Genomic DNA, 12,380 nt, shown 5'->3' on the forward strand with positions numbered 1-12,380 from the left:
AATCTACGTCGCTTTGAAACACTCAACAATTAACTCAGATCGTAGTCTAGTTACTCCGATTCTACGTTAGGAGACAGGTCGAAGGCGTAGTCAAGTTAGACCCTGGCGTCGAGTACACAATGTCAAAAGTCGTTACTGGAGTTTACCGCTGTTGTGGTTAGTTTCGAAACATTATTTAGATTAAAAACAGACCGAAGTAAATTGTAAATGCGTACAAAACATTCTAGGTATTCGCGGCAGCTTCGAATTAGCTATGATATAAACGCGGATTGAATAGTGGTTGTATTGGTACCGGTTATGCGACATGAAATGAAGTGGCTAAGTAACACTAACAGTAGTAGGCTAGTACTGTATTAATACCCTAGGTTAGGCTATTTGTACTAATGTTGGAGGCTATTGTCATATTATGGTTGTGCATTCATGGTAACATGAGTTGATCACAGCATTACTATGCTAGACGAAATGTTCCTGCGATAAGTAAGTACCCCTAGGCCTAACTAAAGTGGTAAGCCTACTGTATATGGTAAATTCATGATAGGGTAATAGACTAATAGTGTTCCTTTAAAGGATAGCGGTAATGAAAATCTCGCTGATTTTGCTAAGTAGTTTAGTTCTATCATTCACCTATGTGATTACATCAATGGCTTGACCAAATTCTGTGGTAAGTAGGAAGAATATGTCGGGAGTCAAACTGCTTGAAACAAGGACAAATTACCATAACTTGGCCCATGCAGTGAGGTACACAAAAACGTCACAAAATATGAAATTGATGTTCGTTGCTTCAATGTGGCAAATTAACCATTTCGGTTGATTAGGCTCAGTGTGTATTAAAGTAGCTATTGAAAGTGGTTACAAGTTGACTTATGAACTTGGCAACTTCAATGTCTATCAGTGCAGCTACTGTACATACAGTATGTATGACACAGTTCGCAAATTTAGTGGACACACACCACTGTTCATCTGGCTGCTGGATGAGACTTTAAGGGAACGCAAATATGGTAATCCCCAGCAGTATGAAAAAGTAAGAGTAGTGCCTTGTTATTCACCCAGCTGCTGGACAAAGATGTGACCACATGCTGAAAGCCACATGTACTGGACATATTGATGCAAAAATTACAGATAGTTACTTGTTAACCTGTTATCACACTTGTAGACTAAGAGATGAGCAAATGAGAAAAATGACATGTTATAGGCCAGTAGTGATCTTAGGGCTTAAACTTTAACTTATTGGCAAGCAAACCTTCAACTTATTCACTTTTCATCTCAAAATGTTCATGTTTTATGTCAAAACATTTTTAAGGAACATTTATGTCATAAATTTTACATTTTATCTCGTACCTTGCAGTTTTATCTCAAAATTGTAGCATTTTTCCATAAAATATGTTGTTTTCATGTCTACATTTGACAATTTTATCTAGGAAAATTCAAAGTTTAAATTAAGAATTTCTACACTTTATTTGAAGTGTGATCTTTTACCATTCAATTCTGATATTTAATGAAGAAACTTATAACGTTGCATCGCTTATTTACAGCGTTTAGCCTCAAAAATTTTCCGGGGTTGAACCTAAGATGGTAGCCTACCTTGAGTTGATTGCTGAAGTTGGTTGCAGTACTGATGTTTTCATAAAATTCCATTAGGTTACTTTTGAAACCTGCAGTTAATATATGTATTAAACCAGGATTGTTTTAGCAGGGCAGCATCACACAAAGAAAAAAAATTACTTAAGATATACAGCAACAATTTAAACATAAACAGCTAACGTTTCCCTTGTCCTCTTTTTCTTAGCTTGCCGTTTACTTCAGTCACACAACCAGCCATGTCGGGTAACACTGAGATCACAGAAATGTTTTCATAACTCAAGCTCCCAAGTACAATTTGTGAGATTGGTGTCATTATACAGAGTACATACCAGAAGCCTCTGTTCTCAAAATTCCAACAAAAATGGTGGAAATTCTGAAAAGAAAAGCCAAACCATTCCTGGAGAGAAGACCAAGAACGAATTCAAAAGTGAATCAAAGAATCAAGAGGAACGTTATGAGGAGAGAGATGAACCACCAGAAGTTGTATCGATTGTTCAAACATCTAGTAAGCTAGCTAAGGCATTCAAAGCAGCCAGGGCATCAGTGGGCATCTCCTCTGCCAAAGAGGCATCCAAGAAGGAAGCAATTGAAATTCAGAAAGGTCAGTTTTCAAATCAATGAAACTATATTAATTCTTTATGAATTCTGTTACTAATATATCATAACATGCCTCAGAATGCACCATTTGATTTTTTACTTTTTTTTGTCTTAGGTACATAGTCCCCCAGTCCCACCTTCATCTCTGCTTCAATGAACTCACAGTAGCACCCCTACTTTATTCAATACTAATTTCACGTATCACCCTCCCATACATATTCAGATCACTTTCTAAAATCAGTCGGGGGATTTTTGAGTGTGATTTATTAGCACAATCTTGCATTAACAGCTACTGACACAGCCCTAAGTTAAAGTCTAAATATGCATTAGACTTCACAATTTGGCATCCCCCACATACAGCTGTAAGAGCTGACTTCAAAAACCCCACAACAACCTACTCTTTTGTAAAACCCTTCATTAGTCTCTGGCCCTTTCATGGAAGTTCAGCCCCCTACCTAAATCAGTCGGCACAAGGTTTTAAGTTTCCCTTGCCACCCAATCCCCGCCAGCACCCCACCCACCCCTGCCTCCTTTGAAATCCTGTACACACCATGCACTAGAGGCAGTTAGACCCACTCAAAAGTAGCAAGTTGCAAATAACATTTGGCAGTATTATGACAGCCGACATGAGTTATGGGTAATTTAAGAAAATGTTAAGGATATCGTTCTATAAATTTTTACCAATAGTCATTACAACACTAGTCGTGAATCTTGATCATCTCATTCTATGTGCATTAGCTTTTCACCTTCCCAGTCTCCTGATTCTGTGAGACACATCATTGTGTCTTGCATTCCAGTCTCCTGGTTCTGTGAAACACATCATTGTGTCTTGCAAGCCAGTCTCCTGGTTCTGTGAAACACATCATTGTGTCTTACATGCCAGTCTCCTGGTTCTGTGAGACACATCATTGTGTCTTGCATGCCAGTCTCCTTGTTCTGTGAGACACATCATTGTGTCTTGCAAGCCAGTCTCCTGGTCCTGTGAGACACATCATAGTGTCTTGCGAGCCAGTCCCCTGGTTCTGTGAGACACATCATTGTGTCTTGTGACCCAGTCTCTTGGTTCTGTGAGACACATAATTATGTCTTACATGCCTGTCTCCTGGTTCTGTGAGACACAGTATTCTCTTGCATGCCAGTCTCCTGGTCCTGTGAGACACATCATAGTGTCTTGCGAGCCAGTCTCTTGGTTCTGTGAGACACATCATTGTGTCTTGTGAGCCAGTCTCCTGGTTATGTGAGACACATCATTATGTCTTACATGCCAGTCTCCTGGTTCTGTGAGACACATTCTCTTGCATGCCAGTCTCCTGGTTCTGTGAGACACACCATTGTGTCTTGCATGCCAGTCTCCTGGTTCTGTGAGACACACCATTGTGTCTTGCATGCCAGTCTCCTGGTTCTGTGAGACACATCATTACGTATGTCTCTCATACCAGTCTCCTGGTTCTGTGAGACACATTATTCTCTTACATGATTTTTATTGAGTGAGTCTTAACTGGTACTGAACTGTCTGTTTTGGTGGATAATACTGTAGGTATTTGAAGATATAATTTTTTTTCATAGTTGGCATTTGTTTTTCTTCTTTTTGAATGGTGGATGCATTGACTTCACTCAGGAATTTAGATATCCACTGTGAGCTTTCAAGTTTCATCACATGATTGTTGTTTATGTTATCCTGTGATGGTTGTTTTTTTAAAATTTATTGACATGTCGTTGCAATAGTTTCCAATCCTTTACCATTGTATGAACAAAATCAACTGTCCATAGCAGATAGTTGTTTGGTTCATTTGTTTTAAGAATTTTTGTGGGTCAGTCTGTCTTTTAGGTAATCCATTGCATGTATATTCTTTTTGATTGCCTTCTACAGATGAAGTTCTCAAACCTTACAAGCAAAGGAGGAGAAAAGTGAATTACGTAAAATATACTGACAATAACACCATCACCGCCCTGAGAGCTATGAATGATTATCTACTTAAGTCAAGGTAATCGACTATATAACCATTCTTCTAAAGTCAAAGTAATTGGCTAAAAAACATTCCTTGTAAAGTCAAGGTAATCGACTGTAACCTCTTCCTTCTAAAGTCAAAGTAATCAACTATAGACTCTTCCTACTTAAGTCAAGGTGATTGACTGTAAACTCTTCCAACTAAACTCAAAGTAACTATAAGCTCTTCCTACTTAAGCCCAGGTAATCAACTGTAGACACTTCATACTAAAGTCAAAGTAATCGACTATAAATTCTTCATACTTAGGTCAAAGTAATCCACTATAAACTCTTCCTTCTTAAGTCAAGGTAATCGACTGTAAACTCTTCCTACTAAATGTAAATGTAATCAACTATAAACTCTTCCTACTTAAGTCAAAGCAATCCACTTTAAACTCTTCCTACCTAAGTCAATGTAGTCAACTATAAACTCTCCCTACTAAGGTCAAGGTAATCGATTATAAACTCTTCCTACTTAAGTCAAGGTAATCGACTGTAAACTCTTCCTACTAAAAGTCAAAATAATCAACTATTAATTCTTCCTACTTAAGTCAAGGTAATTGACTATAAACTCTCCCTACTAAAGTCAAAGTAATCAACTATAAACTCTTCCTACTTAAGTCAAGGTAATCCACTATAAACTCTTCCTTCTTTAAGACAAGGTAATCGACTGTAAACTCTTCCTACTAAAAGTCAATGTAATCAACTATAAACTCTTCCTACTTAAGACAAAGCAATCCATTTTAAACTCTCCTACTTAAGTCAATGTAGTCAACTATAAATTCTTCCTACTTAAGTCAAGGTAATCGACTATAAACTCTTCCTACTAAGGTCAAGGTAAGCAACTGTAAACTCTTCCTACTTAAAGTCAATGTAATCAACTATTAAGTCTTCCTACTAAAGTCAAGGTAATTGACTATAAACTCTCCCTACTAAAGTCAAGGTAATCGACTATAAACTGTTCCTACTTTAGTCAAGTTAATCAACTGTAATTTCTTCCTACTAAAAGTCAATGTAATCAACTATTAATTCTTCCTACTTAAGTCAATGTAATTGACTATAAACTCTCCCTACTAAAGTCAAGGTAGACAACTGTAAACTCTTCCTACTAAAAGTCAAAATAATCAACTATTAATTCTTCCTACTTAAGTCAAGGTAATTGACTATAAACTCTCCCTACTAAAGTCAAAGTAATCAACTATAAACTCTTCCTACTTAAGTCAAGGTCATCCACTATAAACTCTTCATACTTAAGTCAAGTTAATCAACTGTGAACTCTTCTTACTAAAAGTCAATGTAATCAACTATTAATTCTTCCTACTTAAGTCAATGTAATTGACTATAAACTCTCCCTACTAAAGTCAAGGTAGACAACTGTAAACTCTTCCTACTAAAAGTCAAAATAATCAACTATTAATTCTTCCTACTAAAGTCAAGGTAATTGACTATAAACTCTCCCTACTAAAGTCAAAAGTAATCGACTATAAACTCTTCTTCCTTAAGTCAAAGCAATCCACTTTAAACTCTTCCTGCTTAAGTCATTGTAATCAACTATAAATTCTTCCTACTTAAGTCAAGACAATCAACTATACACTCTTCCTACTAAAAGTCAATGTAATCAACTATTAATTCTTCCTACTTAAGTCAAGGTAATTGACTATAAACTCTCCCTACTAAAGTCAAGGTAATCAACTATTAATTCTTCCTACTTAAGTCAAAGCAATCCACTTTATACTCTTCCGACTTAAGTCAATGTAATCAACTATTAATTCTTCCTACTAAAGTCAAGGTAATCAACTATTAATTCTTCCTACAGGTACTTAAGTCAAAGCAATCCACTTTATACTCTTCCGACTTAAGTCAATGTAATCAGCTATTAATTCTTCCTACTTAAATCAAGGTAATCCACTGCAAACCCTTATTCCTATCGACAATACTGTAGCTAAGCCACTACATGTAATTGATGAATGTGCTTCTTTTGAGCTATACTATTTGATGATGGCAAGATGCCATTAAGAAAATTCTGCAACTCCTTTATATTAAACCTTCTTCAAATGGGCTCTAACAGCATTCCACAGAGGGCACTGTCATATTAGTCCTAACGTGTGTAATCTGTACAGATCTTTACAGATCAAGCTATTAAACACGATAATGTGAAAGCACTCACAGGCATGCGAACACACCAGATGAACATGTTTACTGATGTGCTTGGTGATTGAACAGTTCAAGGTTCCACTTGTGCAGTTTGGCCCAAAAAAAAAGACAAAATTGCTTAGAGAAACTTAAATTCAGGTGCTTAAAACAATACGTTTGAATAGAAACTAACACGGCAGTTAGTTTCAAGAGATCTGTACTTCAATAATTACAAACGAAATTGTAGCGTATATATATATATATATACTGTACTATTGATTAACTGACATTAAAGTCTCGCAGAACCAGAGAGGATCAATATATCAGCTCACTCTGTTGATTTTGGGTGTGGCTGGAGAACCTCAATATGATTCTCCATAATACTATTTGATATCTCCGTCCCCATATGTATATACCATCACGACAAATTTATGTTTTGTAGAGTAACGATGATTTCCTCATTTTAAGCTGTTTACTCGGCACCTCCTGATACTGTATATCAGTACTTTGATACTTTGAGGAATTTGGGGTGTCACACATATGCCCACTACTACCATTCTAATATGCAACTTTGATATACTCAATTGCTTTGCTTGTTCTAAAGGAAACATGATTATACAGTTTGTCTAATTTATATTTCAACAAGGTCATTAAATTCCAGGCTTAGTACTTTATAGTCTAATGTAATATTTGTTATTTACAAAAGTTATATGTCTCGGTCTGTTGACCTTTGTTTCAATACATCCGTACGCTCTCTATCCTCTCCAGTGATTTGGAACATCTACGGAAGACAGCTAGGAGAAGTCCTTATGACCGAGATCCAAGAGAACCTCCACTAATGGTCTATCTGAGATCAGACATAGAACACAAGTACGTACATTAGTAAAGAGAGTCTTTTTGGCAATAAGATAATTGGCGCTAAAGTACTTATACCCACAAAGGACCAAGGACACAGAGTATCTATTTATAATAATTACTATTATAATGTGTGCATTACACTGTAGCTGACATGGGGATGTTATACTGTCGATGCTTTAGATGACCTTTGAACCTATCAATGTTATCGATCATGCAGATAGGGATCGTAACAGAGTTCCAAAGATTCGGCCCACGAAAGCCGAGAGCTCTAGTACCAAATGCAACAGGGTAGCCGAGCGAGAAATAATTTAGTAGAGATTTAATATTTACTGATATTTAGTAGTTGTTGTATGAATTCATTTAAAATTTCATCTATCCTTTTCAGAGCAATTGAAATCTGGGGCAGTAAAGAGGCTTTGGAGAGAGAGAGGAAGAAAAGAAAAGAAAAAGATGATGCGCTGAAAGAAAGTGAGAATAATATAAACTGCAGTATTTACTCTGCTGTGTAATTTAATAGTTACTCCCACCTCTCCCTCCCCCCCTTCACCCCACCCACTCCAAGTAAATTTAACACTGGATTAAGTCTAGAAATGTGGCCACAAAGTTAACCTCAGTTGTTGTCTTTATATACAAAACTTCAGTTTTGTTACCTCAGTAAGAACAGATTTCTGCACTTTTAGCCATCACAAGAAACCTCCATAACTAAAGAAAGCATTTCTTGTTTCTTTGTTAATTTAAGAGATTAAGCACACAACATGTGTAATTAAAAGGATATTTAATGGTGTGAGATATTTTCATGAATGATAGGAATGGATTAATATCAACGTTTAGACCTGGACAGGGCGATAGCATCAGCAAAGAAGCCTTAAAGGACCATTCCAGACGTTTTAACTAATATTTTAAAGTAATACCTTAAAAACCTGAATTAAAGCTAGGGAAAACATACCATACATGTTCATGTTTTCCTGGTTTTGTTGGTTGGACTATAATGTGTCCAGTATTTACTAAAATCCTGTGTAAAATCCTTGTTTATGACATGAGCCAAAACCATTGCTTGATTTTGGTTATTTCAGATGAAAGACATACCTTTAGGACTTACACCTTGCCGGGTTTATTGGCACGAAGGCATGCTGTGGTTCTTAAGGAGTAAAGCAACAAAAGCTGGCGGGCAGTTGTAACGCTTCCTTATGTATAGAGAATTCGACTATGGTGTAAACAGTGCTTCTGAACAAAGAATTGTTAAGCAACAATGTTATTGGATACACCGGCCACACTGTGGCCAGACTGAATGGTAGTCTAAAAAAAATTCAACAGTTGTCATTTATGTTTCATCCTCTTGGTGTGTGTCTTGGCAGAGAAGGTTCTACTTGGACACTTATTAACTACCTTCAATATTTCTGTCTTTCATTTTGTAGATTTATTCCTTTTGAAAAGTTCGATCAGAGAATTTGACATTTTTGGAGAACAAAAGGTGAGATAATATATGTGAGGTGCTGTCTGTGGACAGTGGCATGAATTGCTGGTTCAGAAGGGGGTAGGGCAGGCATCTTTGGGAAGTGATGAGGGCATATATGTCAGAATGGCGGAGTTTGGAGGGGACGTGAAAGGATCAAGGGAGCTTGGTAGAATTGGGAATTGAGATGGATGGAAGTGGCAGAATTGGAGTTTAGAGCAGCGTAGAGATAGCATTGGTGGTTAACAGGGGTGTAGTGGCTGGATTTAGTGTTGAATGGGGGATTTTGGCAAGTATGGGGCTTGGGATTGGCTTAGTAGCAGGGTGTAAGTGCTGAAAGTAGAATTGTGGTGGTTAAAAGAGGCAACATGGCAGGATTTAGGGTTAATGGGGGATTTTGGCAGGTATGGGGCTTGGGATTGGCTTAGTAACAGGGTGTAAGTGCTGAAAGTAGAATTGTGGTGGTTAAGAGGGGCAACATGGTAGGATTAAGGGTTGAAGCAGTTATTTTGGCAGATTTAGGACATGGGATGAGTATAACAGCAACTGTGTATAAGGGTTGACATTAGGATTGTGGTAGGCGTAAGGATGAAAAAAGGGAAGGTTCAGTTAATCTTGGTTTACGATCAAAAGTATAAAAGAGCAGCACTGTCTTAATTAAAAATTATTTGCTAGGATATTGAAAACAATGATTTTTTCTTTTTTTTCTTTCTTTATAGGCTCATCAAGCTAAATCTCAAAGATCAATATTTACAACGGGCTCGGGAAAAGTTGTTCTTAGTGCAATAGCAATGTAAGTATGAAATCTTTAGCTTTTTTTTTATAAAAATTCATCAGATAGTACCAAAATGAAAGCAAGATGTTTTTTGCATGAATAAAAATACTTTTTTCTTCAATAATCACCACACAGCCAACAGATTTTACTTTTACTTTCACCGTTTCTTTAAGAGTAATATAGATTATAGCTTTTGTAATAGTTTTATCTAATTCATTCCTCTTGAATCCAAATAAAGTCTAAACACGGGTTGCAAGGACCCAGACACAGGTCTGATATTGTTTGTGAGTGGTCCGTTTGGTTTAGATTTTGATTGTTAGTGATGGAGGGGGTTGGCGGGAATTAGATCGTTAGAGGGGGAAGAAAGAGGGGGCAGGCATCAGACCAACGTTAACTTTTGTTGAGACTGCCTTAGTGAACATCATTGCTGTTAAATTGATTGGGGAGCAATAGTGGCCCTCCCTGGAGCATAAGAGGGACCTTGAAGTGTTAATGCAAAGCCAGTTGTAATATGCTATCATAACAGACTTACACCTACCTACAAAATTCTTCTGATTCGAATTGGAGATAACTTCTGGAAATGATGAAAGCCCGAAGTTGTAGGGGCTTCGTCCTCTTGAACCCCACAGAGACACTAGGGTGGTCCCCTTGAACCCACATCACATTCAAGTAGCACTTCCATAGCCAGTTTGCACTACCCTCATTCTGTACGAAATCGCCACGAATGTTTATCTCATTTATCTGGTCCACCGCCCCCCTCCCCCCACCCACTTCCGAATGCCTGGCGATATCAATGAATGGTTATTCTTTATACACTTGGGTGGTATCATAGCAACTGAAAGGTTATTCTGTTAATACCTGGGTAACATAGCAACTGCATGGTTAGTCTTTATACAATTTGGTATCATAGAAACTGGTTAGTATTAAACCATTTACAAACTTACACCTCTTCACCTCTTTCATTATAACTGTAAGACAAGTGATGCAAAAGCTTTTCGATAATAAAGCTTTTGGTTTCCGACCTCCGGAAAAGTTTAATACATATCAAGGAGTAAGCATCTCAGAATGAATGGATGTGCAAATATTAATACTATAAATGATGCAATTTGTATTCTTAGAAAAACTGATATTGTTTCCATTTACACAAATCTATTCAAATAATTTTTTTAAAAATGGAAACTTTGAATGAGATGGTTCTTTACCAAACGATTGATTCTTTTAAGAAACCCAAAGAGTCAATACTAAACAAATGCCAAATCCATTTAGCATCCAGACTTCTGCTAAACAATGGGAATTTCATTTCATCTTGAATGAAACATTTGAACGGCAATTATTTCTCAAATAGTTTGACTTTAGACTCACATTGTGTTTTAAATCTATAACTGATTCTAGCAACACAGCCAACCTGATTTTTAAGAGTGTTGCTTGGCTCTACTCTGGATCTGCCAGTATGTTTTCCGAGGCTGTACATTCTGCGGCCGACGTCTGCAATCAGGTGATCCTGGCCTTTGGGATCCAGCAGAGTATCAGAAGACCATCAAAGGTCCATCCGTGAGTTTTCTCTCTTTTTTGACTTTGTTACATGAGCAGATAGAAAACAGGAAAGAAATGACCAGAAATTGTTTAAACAAACTACTCAGAAAATCCTCAAAAAGAGAACTTGGCAGTAATGGTATTGAAAAGAACAGCAAAGCTGAGGAAAGTTGCGTGTGGTTCTCTACCACGCTGTATACAAGGTACTCTGGGCTCTGGCTTTAGTCTAGTTCCAGCTGCACAACAGCTTTATGATTGTGAGAACCACCAACTGGATCGTTCAGATGGTTTAGCACAGGATGTTGTCTGGAGGGCACTGATTTTCATGTTGTGCTAACAAAATTATTCTGCTATATCAAAAGTTGTTTTGATTTTATACATCACAGAAGACCTGTGACGGCCACAGAAGGGCCAGTTTCCAAATTTTCCCTGACTGCCTTTGTAGGGGCATGAACCGTAATGAACAGGCTGTAGACTATGAAATGCCAAAACCGACTAAAATGCAGAAAAAATGATGTAAACCTAAGTCGTCATATGAATACAAAGTTAAAGCCACATAATGACCAAAAACAATTTAAGTCCTTATGGGGCACTAATAGCACCTCCACATAATGACCAAGAACATTTTATTTAATTTGACAGATGAAAAGTGTTTGAATGAGAGGTGTGGCTGTGGGATTATTGAAAACAGCTCCCTTGTGAGAGGGGGTGTGTCTGGGATTCTATGCCCAGAAATTTTTTGGTTTAGATGTCAAATGGTGAATTCCAAGGCATATTTAGACCATAAAGTAAGTCTTGAATTAGGTCAAGATGCAAGGTTGTGCTCATAAATACTTTTGAAGTTTGAACAAATCCCCCTGACTGCGGATGGAGGTCCCCACCATGGCCGGCCCGGTTCCCCCTCTGGGCCCACCTCTGGGCACACAACTGTAGAAGACATCAAGTAACACTGTGTTGTCAAGTGTGTCTCTGTCAGAGTTATTTAAGTCTTAAAATAACCATATGATTGATTTGAAAACACAGATGCTTTTATTTTGATACAAATATTAATATTAATTACTTTAATTAGTTTAATATTGTTTTGCAGATTAGTGCCAGTAGATGAGTTTAATGAGTAAAATGTTCATGTCAATGTTATATGTACATTGAGGAATCCCAGACAGTAGATTACAGTAAAAGAGAGCCCTTAATTAATTAATTAATTAATTGCATCATCTTTCCAACTAGGTATGGGTTTGCTAGCGTCCAGTACGTATCCTCATTGATATCAGGTGTGGCCATCTTCTGTGTCGGTGCAGGCTTGTCATACTACCACGGTATAATGGGCCTCATCAATCCAGAACCAATCGGGTCCCTCTTCTGGTCATACTGTATCCTTGGAGGATCCGTGCTCTCTGAGGGAGGTGAGTATGGTATCTCTTTGTATTAGATTATAAAGGAGTGGAAATTCTTTACGGTACTAT

The 12,380-nt window shown here is 37.4% G+C and overlaps 1 protein-coding gene across 1 annotated transcript in view; it reads left to right on the forward strand.

The window, feature by feature from the left end:
• The window catches only part of LOC139979929 (proton-coupled zinc antiporter SLC30A9, mitochondrial-like), a 23,531-nt gene continuing 11,151 nt past the window's right edge, over nt 1–12,380 (forward strand). The window contains exons 1-9 of the mRNA XM_071991170.1: nt 1–156; nt 1,787–2,182; nt 4,049–4,163; nt 7,067–7,168; nt 7,542–7,624; nt 8,572–8,627; nt 9,329–9,402; nt 10,777–10,935; nt 12,145–12,320. Of these exons, the coding sequence (XP_071847271.1) occupies nt 120–156; nt 1,787–2,182; nt 4,049–4,163; nt 7,067–7,168; nt 7,542–7,624; nt 8,572–8,627; nt 9,329–9,402; nt 10,777–10,935; nt 12,145–12,320 (1,198 nt within the window). The 5' untranslated portion in view covers nt 1–119. The remainder of the gene's footprint in view (nt 157–1,786; nt 2,183–4,048; nt 4,164–7,066; nt 7,169–7,541; nt 7,625–8,571; nt 8,628–9,328; nt 9,403–10,776; nt 10,936–12,144; nt 12,321–12,380) is intronic.

The sequence above is a fragment of the Apostichopus japonicus genome, chromosome 14, assembly GCF_037975245.1.
Source record: "Apostichopus japonicus isolate 1M-3 chromosome 14, ASM3797524v1, whole genome shotgun sequence".
NCBI lineage: Eukaryota > Metazoa > Echinodermata > Holothuroidea > Aspidochirotida > Stichopodidae > Apostichopus > Apostichopus japonicus.